A 26,335-nucleotide genomic window follows, 5' to 3' on the forward strand; every position below is an offset into this window, starting at 1 on the left:
CTTGAATCATTGAATCAAAGGTTATCGACCAATAACAGAGCAGACTTCCGTAGTGGGCGGGGCTTCGTTGGGTGTTTGAGGTCATTCAGCCCCTCACTGATTCACTCTATCGGCGTGTGTTGGAAAGGCTTGCTGCCTTCATTGAGTACTCGCCGGGCAGTGCACCTTTTTTTTTTTGGAGGGGTCCGCCCTTGAAAGCTGCACAGCAGGTTCAAAAGGACCGGTGAAATTTTCCCCTCTGCGGTTGTTCAACGCAGCGACTGCGCCATACTTGAGGCACACGGCTATCAGTGGCTAGCAGCAGACTAGCATCCTTCCAACTGACTGGATCAAGGTGTTGGTAGCAGCTATAGCCTCGGTGCTAATCAGCCATCAACCCAGATCCCGCTTGTTTGTGCCGCCAGTGACCACGGTGCTCCTAGGGATAGACGGTGTGCTTCCGTCGGGTTCACTTGACAACATCACACCCATCACCTCTTTCCCCTTCTCCCTCTCCCTCCCACCCGAAACACTGGACATCCACAAGCGGCCGGAGAGCGGCGACGGGCCGGTTAAGCTGGGGGTGGTCTCGTTGCCCGACGCTCTCGGAGTCGTACCGGCTCCAGCCGACAAGCACAGCCCCGGGGAGCTGCCGTCAAGTATGGACGGGCTGGCCGTGGAAGTTCGTGGCTCGAACGGGGCCTTCTATAAGGTAACTGGGCTGCCTCTTATAAGCAAAGTTTTCTGCTTTTCCCAGCTGTTACATTGAGTCCTTTTACCCTCAGTAGTCGCCGAGAATGACTTTATTAGTACGAGTCGAGTCGTTTTTGAGTAAAACGAGGGCGTTTTGGCGTCCCAGCACGGTTGGTCATTGTAGGGTGGGCAGCTACTAGCACGAGTTAGCTCTCAAGCTAGTAGGTGCAACTGTCGTCATCACAATCACTGTATTAACCATTGTCAACGTTTCTTCTTCTTCTGATACCGCCCTAAAATAGTGTGGGGGTTCTAAAACCATTTGATAACCACACAGCCATCGTGTCATTGCTGCCACTCTGGTGTGAGATGCTACACGTTAAGCCAGGGTACTTATGTTTGTGCAGGTTTACTCAATGCCTCACTTTCGGTTTCATTTCTCTCATAACTTATTAATTCATAATTAACTTCGGGGGCCCTGACAACCGTTTTCATTGTCACGTTTTGGGTCAAACACAGACATACACATACATGTATAAAATAGGCACAGTACAGGTGAATTGTGATTTGACTCATTTGAACTCCTTTTTTAACTTGGGTGGCATAAGAGTATAGAGCAGTGGTTCTCAACCTTTTTTTTTTACCAGTGATGTACCCCCTGTGAACATTTTTTTTGATTCAAGTACCCCCTAATCAGAGCAATGCATTTTTGGTTGAATAAAAAAAGAGATAAAGAAGTAAAATACAGTACTATGTCATCAGTTTCTGATTTATTAAATTGTATAACTGTGCAAAATATTGCTCATTTGTAGTGGTCTTTCTTGAACTATTTGGAAAAAAATATATAAGAATAACAAAAACTTGTTAAAAAATAAACAAGTGAATAAAGATTTCTACACATAGAAGTAATCATCAACTTAAAGCACACTCTTTGGGGATTGCAATAGAGATCCATCTGGATTCATGAACTTAATTCTAAACAATTCTTCACAAAAAAATAAATCTTTAATAACAATCTTTATGTAACATGTCCACACAAAAAATCTAGCTGTCAACACTGAATATTGCATTGTTGCATTTATTTTCAATATATTTATGAAGGATTTTTGAATTGTTGCTATTATTCAATAAATATATTTATAAAGGATTTTTGAATTGTGGCAATTTTTTTAGAATATTTAAAAAAAATCTCATGTACACCTTGGCATACCTTCAAGTACCCCCAGGGGTACGCGTACCCCCATTTGAGAACTACTGATATAGAGGTACCTACTTTTGGAATGAAATAGAAAGAATGTATGGAATGGCAACCTTGCCGCCCGCCCTCCTAACTACCTAGTCATATTTTTAAAAGCTTGCCGTATTTTAGTTATGCGTATTACAGTGAAAACATATGTCCGCCCCTTTCTGCCGTTGGTTGTTCAGCAGGCCAGGCTGACCACATAGGAGGTTCGAGATGAGCCTAAATTTACTCGCCTTCTGCCGCCTCACCTGTCGCTGCCCATTACTTGGTGACAGTTTGGCTCTGGCACGAATGAACAATTTTTCTGTTCTTTTCGTCATTTATCCCGAAACCATTGCATCCTGTTCGGACGCCGAAGACAAAAGGTTTAATTGCCAGTTGATGGAGCTGGGTATCAGTGCGCGATGATTTACAGTCCTGGCCATTCAGCGCGTGATCGCCACATGTGGCCGCCGACTTAAGGACGTGGTGTCCTTTTGACACTTATACACCACTCTTGTCACACCAGGAGGAGGGCCTGCTCAACCTATGACTTGGTGGTCTTGGTGGCAGTCAATCTAACATTAAATGTGCAGCTGTCTCCTGATGTAACCTCCATAAATTAGTGCAGCGAGGACGACGGGCTCGCTATCTTGCCACTTTTAAAACGTGAACCATCAGTTAATGTCAACTAATTTCTCAGAATGACATTGATATTTTCCAGCAGGTGAACCCATGTCAACATGGACGCCACCTCTGTCCCTTATAGGGTAGTGTTACAGCAAGAGGCACGCCACACCTACCACTTTGACATCGCTCAGCACAGAGGGTGTTGGCTGAGGTCTGCCATTCATTCTCAATGGCGTCCTTTTTTAATTTATGCTGTGCACATTGTGCGTGTGCCACCTTTCCACACCTTTTCCCAGTTTCTAATAAGCCTCCTCTGGCTTTGTGCCTTTTTCTGTTTCTTACTTCCAAGCCAAATGTTTACACTCAAACAAGACCAAGCTAATCATAACTGCAATAACATTGTACCCCCTCTCTGTGCTTTTCTCCCCCTAGGGTTATATCAAGGATGTCCATGATGACTCGCTCAGCATAGTGTTTGAAAACAAGTACGTTTGAACCGTTTCTACCACAGTGTGTGTCTGTCCTGCCAATGTGTGTCGTCGTGATTAAGTTACCACAACTGGTTGTGGCCGGTGCTCTCTTCAAGCATTCAAAATGTTCCTCTTCGGCACCTGTGCTTGGAATGCAGCTGTCTGTACACATCTTTAGCAGCTCCCTCCCTAGCTCTGCCCGACCGCACCTTCCATTTTCCACCACTTCCACCAACACACACCCGCCACCCTTTTTATCTTTTTGGCTGGGAGTGCAGTGTAGTGCAGGGAGCTCCCTAAAAATAGAGGTTGACCCAAGTTATGCAGAGGAGGCGGCAGGCCACTGCCGTTATTGGGATGCAACTTCAGCCCCTGTCACGACCCTTCTTTTACTTTCCCTGATAAGGTGCTTGGCTATTTGTATAAAACAATGGCTTTTATAATGCGTCGAAGGATGAAAAAAAATTATGCACCATCCACCATGTTAGTGTGTATTGTAAAGACAATGTACACTTAATTGCACATGTAATATATCACCATACTGATCATTAATTGCGCTATAATTCCATGAGAGTTTTGCAGTGGCACACGCACATCTGCTCTTTAGGCACTTAAACAATCATGAGGCTTCCTGAGTGTTCGCTGATCTTAGAAATAATGTAGACTTCACTGCACATGTAATACATTACCATGTTGCTGATCAGTTATGTTAGAATGTAATGAGCGTTGTATATCATAAGCACAGGCGCATGTCTGCTCTTTAAATACTAAAAAAATATTGATATTATTCTCAGGCTGTGTCAGGCTGGTTTTAAAGACTATGTACATGTCATTGTATGTATAGCTTATCAAAATAAACATAACAGGTGTAATGCACCATACGTCAGTGTGGCTGCTTTTCCAGGCTTCTGATTGGACCAAACGTGTATGACAGCAGGTGTATGTGTTGTGTAGACATAGACAGTTTTAAAACTACACTGGATGGAGATCGTTTTTACCCCGGATATGCGTTTTTGAAACTGTCCGGGTTCGTGTGGACATGGCCTAAGCTATTAGAAATAGCAACGGTAGAAGATTTTGGTGTGCCCGTATAAGCTGGTCTTCCCCACAACAAGAGGATAGAGAAAAATAAAGAACTTGACTACGACTGGATTAAAAAAACCGCCAGACTCGCGCAAAGTTCTTCAGATAAACCACAACCATGTATGGAGCTATCCCTTGTCTAAGGAAAAATACGTCACTCAAGGCTCAAATTCTGAACAACTCATTTGGATCACTTTTGAAAGGAAGCAAGATTGTTTCATAGATATCTCTGCCATGCCTCCATGGTTTGATTTCAAATTTTCAGGACTTGTGGGGATCCCAAATACACAAAAACAGGTATCAATAGGTAAAAAAAATTGGGTTTTGCATAATAGTACCACTGTAAAGATTAATTTTTTTGAGACCTGAAGTAGAAGATTGTGTCACTAGAAGATTAGAGCTAGTTATCTGCTTTTGTCTCTCCCGCTCACACTGAAGCTGGCAGCCAGAGCGACAGTTACCCTTCAGCGACGTGCGGTTGCCGCCTCCGACCGACTACCAAAAGGAAATTGGCGAAGGAGAGGAGGTGGAGGTAAGGTCTTTGGCGCTTTGAGTCCCTGGCTCTCTTGTTTTCCTGAACTTTCTCACTGTCATAGCCCTCATCAGGGATCCTTTTTAGCAGCCGACCATCTACAAAAAGATGAAGTTGTGACTGTTTCTCTGCCTTGCAGGTTTACTCCAGGGCCAATGAACAGGAGCCATGTGGCTGGTGGCTCGCTCGGGTCCGAATGATGAAGGGAGAGGTAAATAAAGTTCATCTTTGCTTGAGCACTTTTCATTTTACACTTGAAGCAAACCACCTCCCAGTCACCAGGGCGATCGATGAGTTGAATGGTGGGTCAGTGGAATATGGAGTTGGGGGTAGCCTTACAGTGTCTCCATGCCAGGGCAGTTGCTGCTGAATGTTTCGCTGTTATTTAGAGCAGTCGGGTAAGAGCCTAAAGGAATGTCTCGGGTTTACTTATTGCTCTAATTCTCCATTTTAAGCGTGTGGTGGGCTCTACCAGATCCTCCTATTTTTTTGTTAACATTCAAGAACTTTTTTTATCGCTCCATTGACCCCTGATATTACTTTTTTATCAAAGTAGGAATGGATCTTTAGCCTCATAACGGAATAATGTTGAATCTTTGTTAAGAAGTGTAAACGTTTTAGGCATCATTCAGTACACACACTAAAGAAAACCAATTTACTGCCTGAATTGGCTGGGAATTAGCTATCTACAAACCCCGTTTCCAAATGAGTTGGGAAATTGTGTTATATGTAAATACAAACGGAATACAATGATTTGCAAATCCTTTTCAATCCGTATTTAATTGAATGCACTACAAAGACGATATTTGATGTTCAAACTCAAACTTTTTTTTTTTCTTTTTCAAATAATAACTACTACAACACGTGTCAAAGTAGTTAGGAAAGGGCATGTTCACCCCGGTGTTACATCACCTTTTTTTAACAACACTCAATAAACGTTTGGGAACTGAGGAAACTAATCTTTGAAGCTTTGAAAGTGGAATTATTTCCCATTCTTGTTTTATGTAGAGCTTCAGTCGTTTAATAGTCCGGGGTCTCCGCTGTCGTATTTTACGCTTCATAATGCGCCACACATTTTCGATGGGAGACTGGTCTGAACTGCAGGCGGGCCAGGAGTGTGCTGAATGTGGCTTGGCATTGTCCATGAAAAAGACGGTGCTTAAATGGCAGCATATGTTGTTCCAAAAACCTGTATGTACCTTTCAGCATTAATGGTGCCTTCACAGATGTGTAAGTTACCCATTCCTTGGGCACTATGGCACCCCCATACCATCACAGATGCTGGCTTTTGAACTTTGTGTCAATAACAGTCTGGATGGTTCGCTTCCCCTTTGGTCTGGATGACACGATGTCGAATATTTCCAAAAACAATTTGAAATGTGGACTTGGTGGCAGAGGGGTTAGTGCGTCTACCTCACAATACGAAGGTCATGCAGTCCTGGGTTCAATCCCAGGCTCGGGATCTTTCTGTGTGGGGTTTGCATGTTCTACCCGTGAATGCGTGGGTTCCCTCCGGGTACTCCGGCTTCCTCCCACTTCCAAAGACATGCACCTGGGGATAGGTTGATTGGCAACACTAAATTGGCCCTAGTGTGTGAGTGAGAGTGTGAATGTTGTCTGTCTATCTGTGTTGGCCCTGTGATGAGGTTGCGGCTTGTCCAGGGTGTACACCGTCTAACGCCCGATTGTAGCTGAGAAGGGCGCCAGCGCCCCCCGACCCTAAAAGGGAATAAGCGGTAGAAAATGAATGGATGAATGGACTCGTCAGACCACAGAACACTTTTCCACTTTGCATCAGTCCATCTTAGATGATCTCGGGCCCAGAGAAGCCGGCGGCGTTTCTGTATGTCGTTGATAAATGGCTTTCGCTTTGCATAGTCGAGCTTTAACTTGCACTTACAGATGTAGCGACGAACTGTATTTAGTGACAGTAGTTTTTTGAAGTGTTCCTGACCCCATATGGTGATATCTTTTAGAGATTGATGTCTGTTTGGGATACAGTGCCGTCTGAGGGATCAAAAGTCACGGTCATTCAATGTTGGTTTCCGGCTTAAGTGGAGTGATTTCTCCAGATTCTCTGAACCTTTTGATGCTTTTATGGACCCTTGATGTTGAAATCCCTAAATTTCTTGCAATTGCACTTTGAGAAACATTGTTCTTAAACTGTTTGGCTTTTTGCTTACACAGTTGTGGGCAAAGAGGTGTACCTCGCCCTATCCTTTCTTGTAAAAGACTGAGCGTTTTTTGTGAAACAGTTTTTATACCCGATCATGGCACCCAACTGTTCCCAATTAGCCTGCACACCTGTGGGATGTTCCAAATAAGTGTTTGATGAGCAATCCTCAACTTTATCAGTATTTATTGCCACCTTTCCTAACTTCTTTGTCACGTGTTGCTGCCATCAAATTCCAAAGAAAATGATTATTTGCAAAAAAAAAAAAGTTTATCAGTTTGAACATCAAGTATGTTGTCTTTGTAGCATATTCAACTGAATATGGGTTGAAAATATTTTGCAAATCATAGTATTCCATTTATATTTACATCTAACAAAATTAAATGATAAATAATGGGTTGTACTTGTATAGCGCTTTTCTACCTTCAAGTTACTCAAAGCGCTTTAAAACTACTTCCACATTTACCCATTCACACACACATTCACACACTGATGGAGGGAACTGCCGTGCAAGGCAGCACCCATCAGGAGCAAGGGTGAAGTGTCTTGCTCAAGGACACAACGGACATGACGAGATTGGTACTAGGCGGGGATTGAACCAGGGACCCTCGGTTTGCGCACGGCCACTCTCCCACTGTCGGCGCAGGGTCTGTACAACACTTGTAAATGTATCTTAATTTGATCTTCAGTTCTCTCTGCCATGTAGTGAGCTTCTATGTGGGGTGGGGGGCTGTTCATACCTAACCTGACTCGGGCCAGATCCTTGTAATTTGCTGAGCTCCACACAAGGATCTGGGCTCGAGGGCATTGTATACTTCTTCAAGTAGGAAAAAATAATGAACCAATTAGGATCGCCAGGCTGGATTTCATAGATGTGACGTAGCGCCGAAGTGACTATTTGATTCAAACAACAATGGCGAAACGCAGCGAGGAGTTGTGTGCTGACACAGATTCTGCTATTGCAACTGTTTTGCGACATCGATCGTCTACTGACATTGCTGCGTTGTTTCAGTAAAAGTTCTCTCACATTTCGCTCTGTCGTTATCCAATATGTCGGCTGTTCTGTTTTGCATTTCCCAGCGTCGCTCTCTTCAGCATCACGGGTTGATTTCGATGTGAGGGGTTGAAGTAGCACGTCATTCAAGATAACGGACAAGTGGTTTATCTAATCACATAAAATTATTTTTTTACGAGACACCGCCTTCTGAAATACATCTCCTATTGAGAAATTCTAGATCCTTGTGTGGAGCTCAGCGAACTAAAAGGATCTGGTGAGAGTCAGGTTAGTTCATACCAACAATCATGCACAAATTAAAGCTATAGAAGCTGAAATAAATAACACAATTTTTAAATTACAATTTACCAGCACATTGCCTTCGATAACCAAGCTTGTAACTCAAAACACCCATATCTCAATACAGGCCTGTCTATTTAAAATATGTTCAAATCAATTCAATATGGGCTTAACTGTCCCAAACACAACAATTTGAACAGATATAATACCTTTTGAAAGGAAGATCTAACTTTTAGATAAGATATATTGTTTGAATCACATTATTGCATGTACTGTGAACAACTGCATTAGTTTTATGAAATAACGTATTACTGTTCAGCATTTACTTTGTGGAGCAAACTTTTGTAGGTGTGTCATTCGGGCTGCTTTTTTGTCACGTAACAAGAGAAACTAGGAAATGTTTCATATTGCACACTGATGTATTTAAGTTAAGGGCCGACGTCAGAATTGACAGCAAGGTGTGCCCATGCACCAAGGGCAGTGCCATCCAACCCACAGAGCCAGTAGACCGATAAACGGACACACAGCATAAGCAACCCTCCCATACCTGCATGGATAAATGGTTGGACGCCTGAGTGACATGGACCGACAGCGCCGGAAGGCTGGGTCGGGCAAACCGTTAGGGCATGTTCATGGTTTGTTTCTGATTCAGCCGTGGTCTACCCCTTCCCGCTGACTTTTTCAGTTACAAAGGTTGAATGGCAGAATTGTATCAATCTTTGGTTGTGACAAGTATTACTTTCACTGTTACCGATAATGCTTGTGAGCTAAACTTAAAACATATAATAGGAACACAGCACCAAGACTTAAGTTAATCAACAGAGGATTTGTCGATATAAGCAAAATCGTCTTTAAGTGGGTTCTGCTGTACCTTAGCTAAACCACAAAAATCCCGGACACCTCTCGTATTTTAAAGTATTTGTAAGTTTATGATACATGATAAAATAAATACCCAACTGTTTAAATGTCAGAATGTTCTCAAGGAAGACACTTTAAATATGTGATGTTTTAGTGGAGAGAAACCTATAAACAGCCCTATTTTGACATTAAAACTCTTTAGTATATACAATAGATTTAATAGAGTAAAATATCATATTTGAGTTTCATTAATCAGTGATAACTAGGCAACAATAATGAATAGTGGCAAATCACATGAAGTATGTTTTTCTTGATGTCTTTCATTCTCACAATCCACAAGCAACATTGTTATTTATGCTTTATTTAGTAATGTAAGAATTTGTACAATTTAGGCAACGCCCTTGACATCCAAACTAACAAATATAATTCACTGCATTTGTCTTTAGTCAAAGCAGTGACCCCAATGGCAATCGTTTGTCTCTAATTATCATAACCACAAAAGCATGTCATTCAAATATTACCACCAACAGGAAATAGCTGTGGAAAGTTTAAGTTTTCCAGAGCTTCTGCTACACTGACAGCTACTATATTACTTATGTTATCATTTAGCGTTATCTTCTTTTACTTAGCTTCCCACATAGCTGACAGCCTGAAATGACCACAATCCCCCCCTAGCGTATGAGAGGCATACAGTGTATGGCCAACAGTTGCATTGATGATAGAGCATGTAAACTGGGAAGTCATATATGTAGGTGGGGGAAAAAAGAAGACACCAAATTATTTTAAAAATCAGACTTATTGGGGCCCAAAAACCGATAGTAACGCAAAATGGGTTTGTGGTTTCAGTTCTACGTGATCGAATATGCGGCATGTGACGCCACTTACAACGAGATTGTCACAGCAGAGCGCATCAGGCCTCTCAACCCCAACAGCCCCTCTTCGCAAAAATCCTTTCACAAAGTCATCATCGCTGTCCCTGAGGACCTACGGGAGATGTGAGTGTCTTAACTACTTAATGATGTTGTAAGAGGCTCTAATGTCTGATTTAGCAATTTTGTTCCAAAGCAGCTCTGCTGATTGTGTTTTTCCCCATCAACAGCTGTGCAGGTGACAACATTCACAAAGACTTCAGGAAAGCTATTGGTGCCAATTGCATCTTCTACAGTGCCCAATCACATGAACTCATTGTGCTGGTTTGTACTCACTATCTGTCACATATATAGCTCACTATTCTCTCCAATACACAAATATTTAGTTGAAGCCTTATTTTTTTTCCCACCTTCAGTCTACAAACGAAACCACAACAAAGCGTGCTGCCCTTCTCAGCGACATGCACTTCCGCAGTATCCGTACCAAGCTAATGTTGATGTCCCGAAACGAAGAAGCCACCAAACATTTGGAGGTAATCATCCCCTTTGTACGTGATTAGTCCACCCCATTTTGTGTATTTCTTTGAATCACATCCCGCCCTCTTTCAGACAAGCAAGCAGTTGGCCTCTGCCTACCAAGAGGAGGTTCGAGTACGAGAGGACCTGATGGGGCTTGCCATCGGCTCCCATGGCGCCAACATCCAACAGGCCCGAAAGGTACCTGGTGTCACCGCTATTGAGCTGGAAGAAGAGAGTTGTACTTTCAGGATCTATGGAGAGGTATGTGACCTCAGGGTTTAAGCATAGTTGGATGGTCATCATCCTGGTCAGTTTGATCTGATGTGTGTTTTACAGACCCCAGAGGCAGTGAGGCAAGCTCGAGAGTTTCTTGAGTTCAAAGAAGACTACTTTCAGGTACCTAGGAACCTCGTAGGTGAGTGAAAAAATTAATGTAGTTTGCTCATGTTGCTAATTTTTCTTCACCAGAATCCTCCCAATATTAACACCGTCTCTGCCCTTCCTCCTCATACGCAGGCAAAGTCATCGGTAAGAGTGGCAAAGTCATACAGGAGATTGTGGACAAGTCGGGCGTGGTCCGCGTCAGGATCGAGGGAGACAACGACAAAAAGCTTCCTCGGGAGGAGGTAGGCAGGCAGGGGGCAGGCAGAGACGACACTGCCAGCAGCAAAGAGGTGAATAAAATGTTAGGCTGGTCTCTGTGTTGCTCTATACTCTGCAAAATTGTCGTAACTTGTAAAACAAGTGCTGATGTTCCATAATATGTCTGCTTTTAGACTTTCTGCATTTTTTGAAAGTAATGCAAAGTGTATTCAATGCACACATGTGTTTGCTCTTGGGGCTATTTGCCCCCAGCTGTAAGCTCATCTGAGATGTTCCTTTTAAAGAGTTTAAAATGTCATATTAAATAATAGGTTTATGTTTTTACAGTCGAAGCCGTCAGATTTCATGGAAAAGAACAACACACTGATCGCTCCTCTTTTATCATTTCTCTTTCCTTATATTAGGGCATGGTTCCCTTTGTGTTTGTTGGAACTAAGGAAAACATCAGCAACGCTCAGGCACTGCTGGAGTACCACGTGTCCTATCTCCAGGTGAGTGTGGATTGCATGAAAACCAATAGAGCAGGCGTCGCCCAAAAATATTAGGACAAATAAAGCAGCATACACTACATCAGCTCGTCATGCACACTCGTTGAGTAATACGCACGGTGCATCTCCAAAAATATCCTTGAGGGTATGATGGTGATGCCTATCTTCAAAGCTGAATGACACTTCATAGTGACAGCTGCAATAACGATCTCCTCTTTTTTTTTTTTTTTTTTCTTTTTAATTACAAGCTTAATAGTTAATAATTGTTGGATTTTCTCACAGAGTGGTCCCTAATGTGTGGCGCAAATGCCGTTTGTGGTCAATGACTTGTTTTTTGCTGGCCCGTGTCCCATTGTGGAAATAAATTAAGAAAATGGGCCAAAATATAGGTACCCGCAACTGTGCCTAAGTCCATACGTAGGTCAATTCAGAATTTTTTTGCCTATATGTAACCTGTATCTTATTCTTTTTTTCAATCTAACTCAGACCTCTTTTTTGTATATGTATATAAAATGTATGCCATGCGACTGCAGTCTGAAAGATCGTGTCGCATTCATCCAACTAATATGTAATCAAAAAGCAATAAGTCTACTAATTATTTGCCAAAATAGACGGTCGCAAAACTTGTGGACAAATTAGCCAAAAACATGCAAAAAGATGTTTAAGAACTCTCAAAGTAGACGTCATAGTAATCATGCACCCCCCCAAACTGTGAAAGCCAAAAATCTTCCCCTCTTCCTTTTTAATCTTCTATACCAAATGCGCCAGAACTGAGACCTACTAGAATTGGAGCCATCTTCACATCTGTATACACTGAAGCGCATGTGATTTAGTGATGTCATGTGTGCATGTGAAACCCATTACATTGATATTAGAAATCAAAATTTTCACTGATAATATGAAAGAGTTCATGAAATGATCGGATTTAACAAAGAATAAGAATTATCATATCATATCCTACAATATAATTGTAGGATGATGTTTATTTATATAGCCCTAAATCACAAGTGCCTCAAAGGGCTGCACAAACCACAACGACATCCTCGGTAGGGCCCCACATAAGGGCAAGGAAAAACTTACCCCAGTGGGACGTCGACCATGATGACTATGAGAAACCTTGGAGAGGACCACAAATGAGAGGACCCCGCCCCCCAAGGACCAAGACCTGGGATCTTGGGCTCAAAAAGGTTGTTGACCACTTCAATAGAGGGCAGTGCTATCATCAAGTAGAGTGAATGTAAAATAAATATCATGGTAAACACTAGGCCTACCACACTAAAGTCTGCACCAAGTATCTTTTTCAACACTAAGCCTACCACACTAAAGTGTGCACCAAGTATCTTTTTCTCCTTTTAAAGGGTCATATTAAGATTGTTTTTCTCCTTTTTTAAAACACTTCTTAATAGTCTAGATAACATGTAATGGTGGTTCTTTGGTCAAAATGTTGCATAGCTTATGTTTTACAGACCGCCATCATGCATGGTCACTACTGCCTACTTTGTCTTGTTATATTCTTATTTTACTGTTATAATTTTATTCCCATTGTTGCTTTTTATTTTTTATTCTTATTGTAATATTTCTCTATTTTGTTTCCATTTAAACCCCCATTATTTACTTTTTACTTTTTTTTTAATTGATCTCAACTCTGTACACTGCTGCTGGAATTTTAATTTTCCTGAAGGAACTCTCCTGAAGGAATCAATAAAGTTCTGTCCATCTATCTATCTATCTATCTATCCATCTATCTATCTATCTATCTATCTATCTATCTATCTATCTATCAAGCCTCTTTCTGACCGTCTTTTGGGGTTGCGCCGTTTTGTCGGCGGTCTTATTTACCTTCCTCCACTTCGACTGCGTCTTCTCTCCGCCAGCCATGTTGTAGTTTACTTTTTTCATTTGGAGTCTATTGACAAATATATTGAAACTATACGCTACTTTTTATTAGAAAAGGCAACAGTCGAAAATAATAATAACTTAGATTTGTAATAATAATGCATGAAAATGCATGTGCATATACAAGCCACCCTGCCCCTCAACAAGAGGATAGAGAAAAAGAAGCTTATTGACTACCAGAGGTGGGTAGTACCGCGCTACATTTACTCTGTTACATCTACTTGAGTAACTTTTGAGATAAATTTTACTTCTAAGAGTAGTTTTAATGCAACATACTTTTACTTGAGTATATTTATAGAGAATAAACGCTACTTTTACTCCACTCCATTTATCTACATTCAGTTCGCGACTCGCTACTGATTTTTATCGATCTGTTAATGCACGCTTTGTTTTGGTTTGTCAGACAGACCTTCAAAGTAGGATCTATCACATGCCTGCCTTTCACCAATCAAATGCAGTCACTGGTGACGTTTGACTCCGTTTCACCAATCAAACAGAGCCAGGCGGTCACATGATTAACTGCACATTTTTTTTTTTTTTTTCAATAAACCTTTATTTATAAATTTCAGCATTTACAAACAGTTGAAAATAATAATCAAAGTAAGTACAAAAACAGTATAAAAACCGTACAAAACAGCGCCAGGGGGTTGTGAATTTAAAGTAACAAATGCAAAAAAAAATATATATATATATATATATATAAAATAAACAAATTGCAAAGCCATAGGCTTACTCAATCTCAGTAAATCACTTAAATTTGGAACATAGCATCATCGTTTTCAAAGCTTTTGGTTGTTAGAGGTAGTGTTTTAATGTAGAGTTCTAAATCGTTTTAAAGGCACAAAAAAACAGGTCGGGTATTGAGAAACTTACATTTTATGAATATAAAACTTAGCCAATAGTATAATGAGGTTGCAAAGGTAAAATTCATTTTCAAATTATTTTTCAATACAGTGTAAAACCAAATATATATTATTTAATATATATTATTGTTTTAGTTGCTTAAGAGATCAGAATCAGACATACTTTAGATATTCCTGGCTCCGAATTTGTTCGTTGCTATTTTTATGTTTTTTTGCATTACTTTTTGCCGTCATCATTAAAGGGACAGATTACTCATCAGTTACTCAATACTTGAGTAGTTTTTTTCACAACATACTTTTTTCTTTTACTCAAGTAAATATTTGGGTGACTACTACAACTTACTTTTACTTTAGTAATAAATCTCTAAAGTAACAGTACTGTTACTTGAGTACAATTTCTGGCTACTCTACCAACCTCTGTTGACTACAGTTTTGTACCACAAATATATGGGGATATCTGCTGACGTCACACTTGGGGACATTCCAAACTGCTTGTTTAGAGGAAGTATGAAGGCAGGCAAGATTGTTTTATAAATTTCTCCACTATGCCTCCATGGATGGATTTTGATTTTTGGGGACTTATGCAGACCCAACTACACAAAAACAGGTACCAAAAGGTAAGAAAAGTAGGTTTTGCATAACCGGACTCCTTTAACAAAGAACTGAACCACAAATGTGAACACAGCCATAGAAGCGCCAGCTTGTGATCTGGGCCATGCATGAACCATATTGGATCACCTTTCGAGCTTCCACTGTCCGTCACCACACGACTAAACCTGTTGTGTGGAATGAGTTTTTGCCCTTACCTCATGTGCTTTTATAAATAGGCCTTCCCTCTTGGATTGGGTGGCCGACATGCCCGAAGTTTAGATTACACCTATCTGGACCCTCTGTGTCCAAAATTAGCTGCAGACTGCACCCCCCTGTCCACCCCTCTTAGTGCCTCATTTCCTTCACAGCCCCCTCTGCCACCTCTCTTAAGGGACAGCTGTCATTGGCAAAGACAGCTGTCACGCCGCAAAGTAAAACCCATTCCTTTAATCATTCACTAATCAAACCACCTTTTAAAAAGTGCTAAAAAGAATTAAACCAGTATTTTTTTTGGATTGTTTTGACTGTGTTTTGGACATGTGGTTATAGTTTCAGAGTGCAAGCAAATTATCTAATCATATATTTTAACTTGCATGTGTGTTTCTGTTTTATTAACCTATTCATTGCTGCCACCAGAGGGGATGTGGTCAGCTTTTGCTTAGCATGTCAAGACATAAAATTACACTACAGCAGGGGTCATCAACTAAAATTCAAATAGGTTCAGATACAGAAAATTTCCTCATGTGAAGGTCAGGGACCCAACTCCCCCCCCCCAAAATAGAAAAAACTAACTAAAAACTAATGTAAGGCTAAAAATTTACCTTCGGCTGCACTTTGGACACCATTAGGTTAGTATTAAAAACCACGGACTAACAGATCAGTTTAGATGTTTATATTAGGTTTTAAAAGTGTGTTTTTTGTGACAGCAGTTAATATATAAATGTCTTGTCAAAACATGCTTTGTGTCATGATAGTCATGATTATGATTTTTTTTTCAGACATGTTTAACAAGTTTTCATTAAGGAACATCACATGGTTGCATTTTTTAAATTCATCATATGTTAAAGGAGTAGGAAGAAGCAAAGCATATATTTAACACTACAACTTCTTCATGTGTTTTACAGATAATTAATTCATGACTTTACATATGTATGTAAAAGTGAAGTTGACTTCCTGTGTGAAAGAAAGGTGTTAGGAAAAAATTATAAATCTCAATCATAATAATAAATAAATGGGTTGTACTTGTATAGCGTTTTTTTACAATCATGTAAACAAAACAATGGCGATGTGAAATGGCATTGTTTTTATTAGACTAATCATCTGTAAATATTAGACAAACTAGTTTTGTGCTCAGAGGAAAGTATGAACATGAATTAGTTTATGGACATTCTGGCTTGAAACTGAAGCACTGTTTTTGCTGTCCACTTTTTACAGAGCATCATGTTTATTTTTATTATTCCGTTGTCTTCCGTCGCTGTCCTTTCTAGCAACTGCGGCCGGTGATTAGGGTGAGAAGGCAGAAGTAACAAGTGGGCACATTTAGCTTTTTCTTCCCTTCTAACGCTTACTTGTCTGCGCATAAGTCTGACTTGTTTCCTTCTTATTTCCATTGATATCACTTGTTCTTTCGTCTGTAGCTGCATTTACACTTGGCATGTTTACCGCCTGGAATGAATGGATTTGATTGGCCGAGCAGTATCTCATGGGCTGGTTTAACTTGCAAGCATTTGGTCAGTGCATTTCCTGATATGAAGAACCAGTGCCATAAAGTCCAAAAGCTGTGGTGGTCAAAATAGAAATTATTCCATCAAAACTTAAAATACTTCAATAATTAATTCACTTTAGGTCCAGGTCTGTATTGGAGAGTGTCAAGGTCCAGCTTCGAGCTTCGATCCGCCAGTTAGTGATCCCTGCACGAAAGAATGTATTGCGTTATAAATCCATTTGGACTTTCCAATTCTCTCTGGTGTGGCTCAGTTCAGGTTCCCTGCAAGCATTGCTCTTCAAGGTCTGTGCGTATTGTTAATTGAGATTGAGTAAATACACTCTTTGATGACTAAATGTATCACAGGTAAGTGCCAGAATTAACTCCTTAACACAGTGGTGTCCAAACTTTTTCCTCTGACAGTCGATGAGGAAAAATTTAGTGGTACAGGGCCCAATAACTTGACTTGACTTAAACACTCTAAAACCAATTTAGTATGGGTGACAAAGTTGATAGTTTTTAATATAAATGTTATTTTGTTATCGCTTTTTCTCATCTTAACGCTTTATTTAAATGGCAGCAGATGCCGCACCGAGGTATGGGGTTGAAATGTATGTAAATGCTGTTCTTTCCTCTTTGTGCTTTTAGGAGGTGGAGCAGCTGCGACTTGAGCGTCTCCAGATTGACGAGCAGCTCCGCCAGATCGGGGTGGGCTATCGTGCAACTCAAAGTAGAACCGGGGCTGGCGGCAGCAGTGGTGGTGGTGGTGGTGGTGGTGGTGGTGATCAACGAGACAAAGGCTACTTGACTGACGAGAGCGGCAACTCACTCCACACCTCCCGCACATACGGGGTACGTGGCAGAGGACGCAGAACTTCCAACAGCCAGTATCCTGGATATGGTAAGGAGGACCTGCTTTAATAGGTTCCATGCTTAGGGAATAGTGACGGTAGTCTTTGCAGGGACAAACTCCGAGCTTTCCAATGCCTCTGAGTCAGAGGACTTCAGTGAGCGAGATCAACGACCCCGTGGTATTGGTGGAGAGGAAAGAAGCTCCCGGCGCGGTGGAAGGGGTAGAGGCTCCAACCCTGGACGAGGACGAGGTGGACCAGGGTCTAAGCCTTCCAATTCTATCAGCTCCGGTACAGTGGAACCCACTTAAGTCGATCTCGTCTGTCGACAAACCGTCTGTCGATCAACTCATTAAGTCCTGAACCTGTGTTCCAATTACTAAAAAGTGCTCGCTTAAAGGGGAACTATTATGCACTACCAAGTTTTTTTTTTACCAATTTGTTGTTTTTGCGTATTTGGGATCTGCATAAGTCCTAACAATTTTAATTCAAACCAAGGAGGCATTGCAAAGATATTTATAAAACAATCTAGCCTTTTTTCATGCTACCTCCAAACGAGTCGTGATGTTTTTCCAATTCGTGACGTCAGCGGACATGTATGCTAGATATTTCCTCCAACAGCTTTGTGCGAGTCCGCCATTGTAGTCCGATGTTGTAGTCAATAAATTCTTTATTTTTCCCTTGTTGTGGGGCAGACTGGCTCGTACATGCACATGCGTCCTCCGTTGTTGCCCTTTCTAATACAAAATAGTGTATAGTTCTAACCTTTTATCTGTCAGTAGACTAGATATGAAAGTGCTAAAACTATAACATGGTTGACTGGGAGTAGGGTTGCAACAATTAGTCGACGTTGACAATAAAATTTGTCGACGACAATAGGCGTGACGTCATCACTCATGTTTTTCCTGGCGAAAGTGGTTACACGCCGCTACTCGCAAAAACATTACAAGTGAAAACATTTAAAGTGTGAGAAAAATTCCTCCTATTTTTGGTAAAAAAAAACATGAATACTTAGCTCATTTTGCAAAGAGGACCTTGTTTTTTTTCATGACAATACATCTGTGATACACAAGCATTTTTTTTAAACGAAGGCATGATGTCGAATTTCTGCAGACTTAACCTCGGTAAAGAGTGTTAGCTTGTAACTTGCTTCCTAGCTATAACAAGTGTGAGACGAAGTAGTGTGGAAACAACTATAATTTTAAGCCAAAGTCAGCCAGCTAAACTTTGTTTACATCAATTCGAGGACTTTTTAAAGCAGCGTTAAATTGCAATGCAGTAAAAAAGGCACAATAACAGAAGCAAATCACGCAGACACACAGAGACAGACTTTAGGCACTAATGCAATGGTATGATAAGATTATACATACAATCTAATGTGATAGCTAACATGTTAAGACTAATCAAGATACAATTTATACAAGAGTCTATTAGAGTGCTAAAACTGTCAAAATGTTAATGGGGTTAGATTTAGAGTTTTGATGTTTGTTTTTATTGCTGCTATTTTAACTGTTGATTTAAGAATACATAAACAAGGTTAATTGTTGTCTTTAGCACTTCAATTTTCCTGTCTTTTAAATGGACAACATTTTAATAGTCATTTTAATTTTGTAACCGCTGAATGAGCAGCACAGTTACAGTATAAATAAATATTTAGGAATAAATTAGTCCTCTTTGTTGTGCATAAGCACATGCCTAAAATAACTTAAGTTGCATTTTAAATACAATGGAAAAATTAAAGCCAATAGATGTGTATGTTTTATAATCTGACTAATCGTTAAGATAATCATTGCTTATTAAAATAGTTGTTCGTTGTAACCCTAACTGGGAGCAGACGCAGTCAAAGCTGAGCCACCTGAATAAGACCGCCAAAAATACAGAGCATCCTAAGGAGACAGTCAGAAAGCGGTTTTGAAGATGGTCTGTAAAACATACTCTATGCAAAATTTTGACTAAGGAACCACTGTTACATTGTATGTTGGCCACAACGCGGCGTTTTAAATGTAGAAAAAAAAAATCACAATGTGACCCCTTTAAGTCAACGTTGACTGTATTTCAGGGTTTAACGGTACATGGATGTGTGTTTAATTTTTTTGTTACTGAGCTTTTTATTCAGTGAAGCTGGGAACAAATTATTGCACAGTACACTCGGTATGTTACGATTAACGGTAGTAATGATTACCACGTTAAAACTCGCGACGGTTTGTATTACTGTTTTAAATTAAAATGATTAAAAAACTGTGATTGATAACTGCGCTTTGATACTCATGGACTGACCGGTGCCAGCTCGCTAGCCTAAATGCTAACATGAAAACAAGTGACATGGATATCTTTCCCCATTAAGAAACAAAATATCCCAATCTAAACTTATGCAAACACATTACTATCTCAGCAACTAAGCTGTTCGATTGCACACATTTTAACTGCAGTACAAGCTGTGCTCTCTAAGCAATGTGATTGTTCTAAACTCAAAGGAATATGAAACGGAGGTGTTTTTATGGTGTGTTCAAGGACCGTTAAACAGAGTAGGATGCCACAACCTTTGCCAGAAATAATAGGTCTTATTAGTGATACACTTTTTATTTTAATAATTAGTGCTACAGTGCAAGCCAATTAAAAAAATAAAATAAAAGCTTAGCAATGAAAATTGTCTTTTAGTCTTAGTATTTTATCAATCACTGAAGCACAAGAAACATAAAACATGTTAAGTATTGGGTTTTCTAACATTGTCTATTAATTTTAGTTCAAATAAAACATAAATAAAAAAAAACAGTAAAAAATATATTCGTGTGTAAAAGTACTTGTTGAGCACTTTCAACAATACCGCTATACAAGCTGATAATTTTGGTTACAATAACTGTGATATTGAATTTTTGTATCGTTTCATCCCTATGGTATGCATTAATTGTGAGGAGCAGGAACTGTGTACATTCGGCCTTGCAATGCTCAAAAAGCCTGGAGAGTCTCCCTAAAAGCAGACTACAATGCACGCAATAAGCAGACAAAGTTGGTCTTTTCGTGTTATTTAGTCAAGTCATTTACAAAAGGTAGACATAGGTAGTGTGCCTAAAAGCAGATTATAATGCGAGACGTTAGACCTAGAAGCAAAGATCTCTTCGTAATGCAAAGTTTGTATTGTGTTATGTATTGACCTACAATGGACTGGTTTTAGCATCTCTAAAGCACAACTTATATCACAGTGGCCCCCTGCATCCTTTAATTTGTCTCTGTTTTATTTACTTTGTGGTGTATTGTACTATTCTTTGGATTTTACTGACGTCATGTCCGGCTCACGTCACGGCCATTAAATATGGGTGGTTGTCAAGCTAGCTCTGTTCTCAGGCGCCTTTTAGCGTTTTTTAATTTTATTTTTAAAAACGCCCAATGCTTGTGTTGTTTTCGGCTGTGCGAATTGTTCAAATTACAAAAAAGGATACATTTTTCTTCACAGTTCTTTGAGAGGTAATCAAAAAGGGTGGGGGACTGTAAGATTTTATGAAATGAGGATGAGAAAAACAGCTCACGCTCCAGTCCAAGGGAGCACAGTCGAAAAATGCATGAGTTTGCAGTGATCATTTCGTTAAAGGTTTGTTTGAAATACTTTTAACGTTTATAATTTCTAATTTAATCATATTATTAATATTATTTGCATTTCCTGAACACATGCTACAAGTGTTTCGAACAGCACCAAAAAAAAAAGTAAATGTGAGCAAAACCTAAAAGAGTTAAAGACAACAATTATAAACGGAGCATTCAGCACATACACAATGTTGACATCCATAGTTATATTTTTGATAAAGACGGGGTGAAACATGGCAGTAGATGCAAAGTTAAATCATAAAATGCAACCTTACCCGAGCAAAAACGGTGCATATGTATCCGGAGAGTTTTGATACCAGTTTCTTTTACCCAACCACACACAAAAAAGGTGTTGACCTGCATGCCTTTCCAAGTTTCCATCTGTTTTGTCGCATAGAATGGTGTCTGGAGCACAATAGTTCGATATGTCTGGGAATGTGACTGTCGTATAATCCTTGATAACACTTGACAAATCTTTTTTTATAAAGAATAGGGATCTATTCCATTGCATAGTTTGATATTCTGCTCATGTCTGCTTTTTGCAGGAAAATGTAAGCTTCTTTTGTACTGAGATAGTTTGCGCGCTACATGCTATACAACAGCCCTCTTGGCTTGGTTGACCACTTTCGGGAAGAAGCCATGTGACGGAATACAAGCAATAGAAGAATTACCTGCCAGGAGATTTTTTTTTTTTTTTAAATGAAACATTAAAAAAATTCAACACAAAAGCTAAACAATTTTTTTCCACATTTTGCTCCCCGAGGGACTGAAAATTTACCAAACTGCGACCGTAAAACTGAGGTGCTTACCAAACTATGATTAGGTTGTACTCTCACAAAGGGGTCATTTATGTAAAATAAAGTCCCTTTATGTTGACATGCATTATAGAAGTTAGTTCCTCATTTTCACTTGCCTACATGCACAGTCACTTCCTGTCAGTGCAATGCAAGCTTAAAAATAAATGCCGAGCATAATTTACTGCTGCAATCAACAAAATGCACCCATTTAATTCTTTTTTTTTCATTTATTTTTAGATTGTTTGCCGCAAAAAGAAAGATTTGTTCGTGAACGATCGCTTTCTTATTTTAAGACATACACAAAATTACCACAGCAGTTATGTTGACACAAATGTCAAACTACCATAGGTTTAAAAAAACATTATTGGCCATACACCTTATCTTTTTCACCAAAGTCACAAGTAAACCCACTTATATTGATGTGAGTCAAGTCAGTCCGGGCGGACACACAGGGTCCACTGTTTGTTAAATTTCATGTTAAATGAGGTTGAAGTTATAAGAGTATGCCCTGTGAGTGAGAGTAAAGTGCAGTGAAAAGTGTAATTGCAAACCTCTATGATGTGGCATCTACAGTGCTGAGGGACCCAGACAGTAACCCTTACTCTCTGCTGGAGGGTGAGGGAGAGCAGGCAGACACAGACGTCAGCGAAGGCATGGGAGAAGACCGGCGAAGGCGCTCCCGCCGCCGCCGCAACGACCAGGAACCCAGTGTGATGGATGCCGCAGCAGAGTCCGATGGCCAGGCCGGGCCTAGCGAGAACGGCCTGGGTCAGAAACTTTTTCGGCAATCACTGACGTTTTCTTGAAAATCAACCTCCAAAATGTCTTCATCTCGTACTTTTTTTGCCATTAGATGACGAAGGCCGACCACAGCGACGTAACCGAAGCCGCCGTCGCCGTAACCGTGGCAGTCGCCTTGAGGGAGGCTCCACGAGCCGTGACAGACAACCAGCTGATAGTGGTGAGGTGACACGTTTTCACCAGCTCATGCATAGTCGTCCATATTTGTTCTCAACCAGTTTCAATGTTTTAGTGACCGTTGCTGACTATATATCCCGTCCCGAGTCCCAAAGCAGACAGAATCTTCCCCAAAAGGAGAACCACACTGGCGCTGAGCCCAAAGTACGGATAGTCGCCGATGTATAAATGACCAACTATTATTAGCCCTCCTTATCTTTTATTTATCCACAGGAGAATGGGACTAGCATCAAAAAGGATGAGCGAACGCCCTCCAAGCGTTCCCCCAGCAACGGCACGACGCCGGCCAGCGAGACGCTGACGTTGGTCAATGGCGTCTCGTAATGAGACGGCCTCACCCCTCGCGAAACTCATGTCTCAAGCAAGAAGACTCCATGGCAAACTGTCCCTGCTTGCATTAACTTAAACCTTAAACAGATGAGTGAGAATTATCTGACAAAATACCTGAATCCATACTATGAAAGTGAAAAAACCCGACAAACGCATCTACTTAAAAATACACGGTGTATGCTATCCTATCTATCAGTACTTAGTGCTTATTTAAAAAAAACAAACTAGCTTGCCAAAAAGAGCTGGTGGATATGACTTGATTTTTAAGGAAAATACTGAGACACAACAAACAGGACTAGACATTTTGAGGGGATTTTGTTATTTTCCTTGTGAGCGTGTTTGTATGTATGTATATGTGTGTGCGTGCGTGTGTACGTGCGTACGTTTCGTTCATTGTTTATCACTGGCGTGGACTCTGCAGTCGCTATCTCTCCACTGAAACAACGTCTCTAAATGGCGTTAAAAGCGCAGGTGAGACAGGCTTAAACTACGGAGAGTGGCATGAGCACAGATGGTCCAATGCGACGAGGCAGTGTTCACACTCACAGAGGCTGGAATATTGATAGACATTGTGCCTTGAATTAGAAAAAAAGTTTTTCACGGAGAAGTTCTGTTTTGTTTCAGTTCTGAGGGGAGAACTGACTGAGGGAGTTGTAAAAGTGCTTGGAGGAGTGGGGGGGGGAATAGACAAGCTGCGTGCCAAACACCAGAATCAAGTCAGTTTCCTTATCCCAGTTAGAGCAGATGATGTGGAAGCTCAGTGGCAACTTATTTGACGATCACAAAACTAAAAACAAAAGCCCTGTCTGATCTCGACACAGGAAGGATGGTGTGAAGTAATGTGTCTCCTCCTTTCACCTGTCTTAGGTCTGTCCAGGTGGGTAAAGGGCAGTGTCCCAAGCAGCTGCCTTTCTTTTTAACACGAGAAATAAAACCATCAAAGAAGTAGCGCTAGCTTCCATTCACAATCTCCAAAAAACCATGGCGGTGCACCGCTCCGGATGCTCATGAGGGTAGATCACCCCTTTGAGGCGGCGGCGGCGGCAGGCATGTGCTGCCGGTGGAAAAGGGCCCAGGCGAGGGGCAACAGAACTGTGGGGACAGCTTCAAATGAAATGAGAGCCACATGCAAACAAACACCACCAAGGTGGTGGTTGCCTCGCCTGGCACACAACCGAGCAAGGTATTGGGCAAGTGATGTAAGAGTCTTCGGCGACTCTGCTCATGTTACTGTTGTCTTGGTTATTGCTCTTTTTTTTCTTTTGTTGCGATTTCCACATCTTAGAAAATATGAAATAAAAATGGAAGTAAAATGTACCCCTACTCTTGAGACGAACTTTTGATTTCTCTTGTCTTGTGGGTTTGCAGTCTATTTTTCTAACTTGCATGACACGTAGCTAACCATTCGTTTGGTGGTCGCCTGTCCCGTGCATGAAGAAAGGGTGTTGTTGATCTGACTTACAAAGCCATCTTTCATCCACTAGAACTGCTGCTAATGTACATGTTGAATGTCCAACACGACTAGAAAGTAGAGCGAGACCAGAGCGGTTGTTCGTTCCTTTTTGCTTGCAATCTCCAGTCCCCCATCTTGGAGTTACTGGGGCAGCTTTGGGCAAAAACTGGCAAGCATCCAAACATGACCAAAAGTTTTGAGAGGCAGATGAATGGGTGAACGGTTGGCAACGGGCAATGCTTGTAATGTTACTGCTCACCTGTGTCTTTTTATGAGTGTGTGTATGTATGTGTGTGTGTGTGTCTTTAAGGAAGAGCGAGAACTTGAGAGTATTTGTACCTTTTTGGTTCAATTGCATGTGCAAGTCTGGTCTTGTACGTTTGTGTACATTTATACCTCATTGTGTGAGTACTGTACTCCCTTATGTATCTGTAACCCATGTGTCCTACTACTGGTCGCACTTTGTGTGTTTGTGAGAGAGAGAATGTGTGCGTACTCGTTGTACAGTCAACTTCTCTGTCAGATTTTGTCTCTGCACTCATGATCTGGTGGCAATAAAGGACTTTTCATTATTTGGTATACACTTTTCATGAGCTCACTTTTTTTTTTAAGAATAGCAGCCAAATTCAATAATAGACATTTGTGTATCATTTGAATCATATTACCTTTCAATTGTGATTGACATAAAGGCCTCAAGTATTTATTTTTTAGTTGTGTTACATTGTGCATTGTCATAAATACGTACATCATACAAGCATTTAAATTAAAAATTTTTAGACATTCAATGCTGAAAGGTGCACGTGTTAGTAAATGGACTGATGTTAATTCCATTTTGCAACAACAACCCATCCATGATTTAAACCTGTGGTTCTTAACCATGTTGGAGGTACCGAACCCCGCCAGTTTCATATGCGCATTCACTGAACCCTTCTTTAGTGAAAAATAAAAATCTTAATTTAATGTTACTATATTAAAGAAATACTAATAAATATATATCTTACAAACAGAAAGTTACAGGAATGTACACATGATCCAATGTTTACATCTCATTGTGCAACATGCGAATGTTTTAGTGGGACCTAAATGCGATATCTGAAAGGGGTACAAACTATTTCCAACCCCACCTTGTACAGAGCTCATGAAAAACAATGTTTTTTGTCATAGTAAGTGTGCCAAAACACTTATATTACAAAATAATCTCATGGAAATGATTGCTGTCATTTGATTATAATAAAACATTGAACTTGTTATTTAGTCAGGTTTGGACAGAGGCTCCGTTGAACCCGAGGCCGACTGACCGAACCCCCAAGGTTCGATCGAACCCAGGTTAAGAACCACTGATTTAAACCATCCATTTTCTACCGCGTGTCCTGTTCAGGGTCACGGGGGAGTGCTGGAGCCTATCTTAGTTGGATTCGTTGCGGAAGGGGGGGGGGGGGTTACCCTGGACAAGTCGCTACATCGCCGCGCCAACACAGATAAACAACATTCACACACTAGGGCCAATTTAGTGTTGCCAATCAACCTATCCCCAGGTGCATGTTTTTTGGAGGTGGAAGGGCCAATTTAGTGTTACCAATCAACCTATCCCCAGGTGCATGTTTTTGGAGGTGGGAGGAAGCCGGAGTACCCAGCGGGAACCTACGCAGTCACGGGGAGAACATCCAAACTCCACACACAAAGCTCCATGATCTTTCTGTGTGGAGTTTGCATGTTCTCCCCATGAATGCGTACTCCGGCTTCCTCCCACTTCCAAAAACATGCACCTGGGGATAGGTTGACTGGCAACACTAAATGGGCCCTAGTGTGTGAATGTGAGTGTGAATGTTGTCTATCTGTCTTGGCCCTGCGATGAGCGGCGACTTGTCTATGGTGTACC

The 26,335-nt window shown here is 40.8% G+C and overlaps 1 protein-coding gene across 2 annotated transcripts; it reads left to right on the top strand.

The window, feature by feature from the left end:
- Positions 1-75: 75 nt before the first annotated feature.
- On the top strand, positions 76-25,035 carry LOC133560331 (RNA-binding protein FXR1-like). 2 transcript variants are annotated; one of them, XM_061912770.1, is made up of 17 exons: positions 76-691; positions 2,957-3,009; positions 4,516-4,609; positions 4,749-4,820; positions 9,781-9,929; positions 10,034-10,127; positions 10,220-10,336; positions 10,413-10,583; positions 10,659-10,737; positions 10,839-10,996; positions 11,330-11,416; positions 17,117-17,369; positions 17,422-17,610; positions 22,269-22,463; positions 22,549-22,656; positions 22,729-22,817; positions 22,887-25,035. In XM_061912770.1, exons 1-17 carry the CDS (start codon positions 641-643, stop codon positions 22,995-22,997), a joined length of 2,070 nt encoding a protein of 689 aa, XP_061768754.1. In that variant the 5' UTR covers positions 76-640; the 3' UTR covers positions 22,998-25,035. The 2 variants fall into 2 exon arrangements, with proteins under 2 accessions (XP_061768754.1, XP_061768755.1); XM_061912771.1 differs by having other exon boundaries at positions 77-691; positions 17,431-17,610.
- Positions 25,036-26,335: the final 1,300 nt, after the last annotated feature.

This window comes from Nerophis ophidion, linkage group LG10 (assembly GCF_033978795.1).
Source record: "Nerophis ophidion isolate RoL-2023_Sa linkage group LG10, RoL_Noph_v1.0, whole genome shotgun sequence".
In the NCBI taxonomy this organism is placed as follows: Eukaryota; Metazoa; Chordata; class Actinopteri; order Syngnathiformes; family Syngnathidae; genus Nerophis; species Nerophis ophidion.

Coding starts and splice junctions, on each gene's coding strand:
- LOC133560331 (XM_061912770.1), top strand. CDS start 641: ATGGACGGGCTGGCCGTGGAAGTTCGTGGCTCGAACGGGGCCTTCTAT. Junction 692..2,956: donor CGAACGGGGCCTTCTATAAG/GTAACTGGGCTG, acceptor TTCTCCCCCTAG/GGTTATATCAAGGATGTCCA. Junction 4,821..9,780: donor TCCGAATGATGAAGGGAGAG/GTAAATAAAGTT, acceptor TTGTGGTTTCAG/TTCTACGTGATCGAATATGC.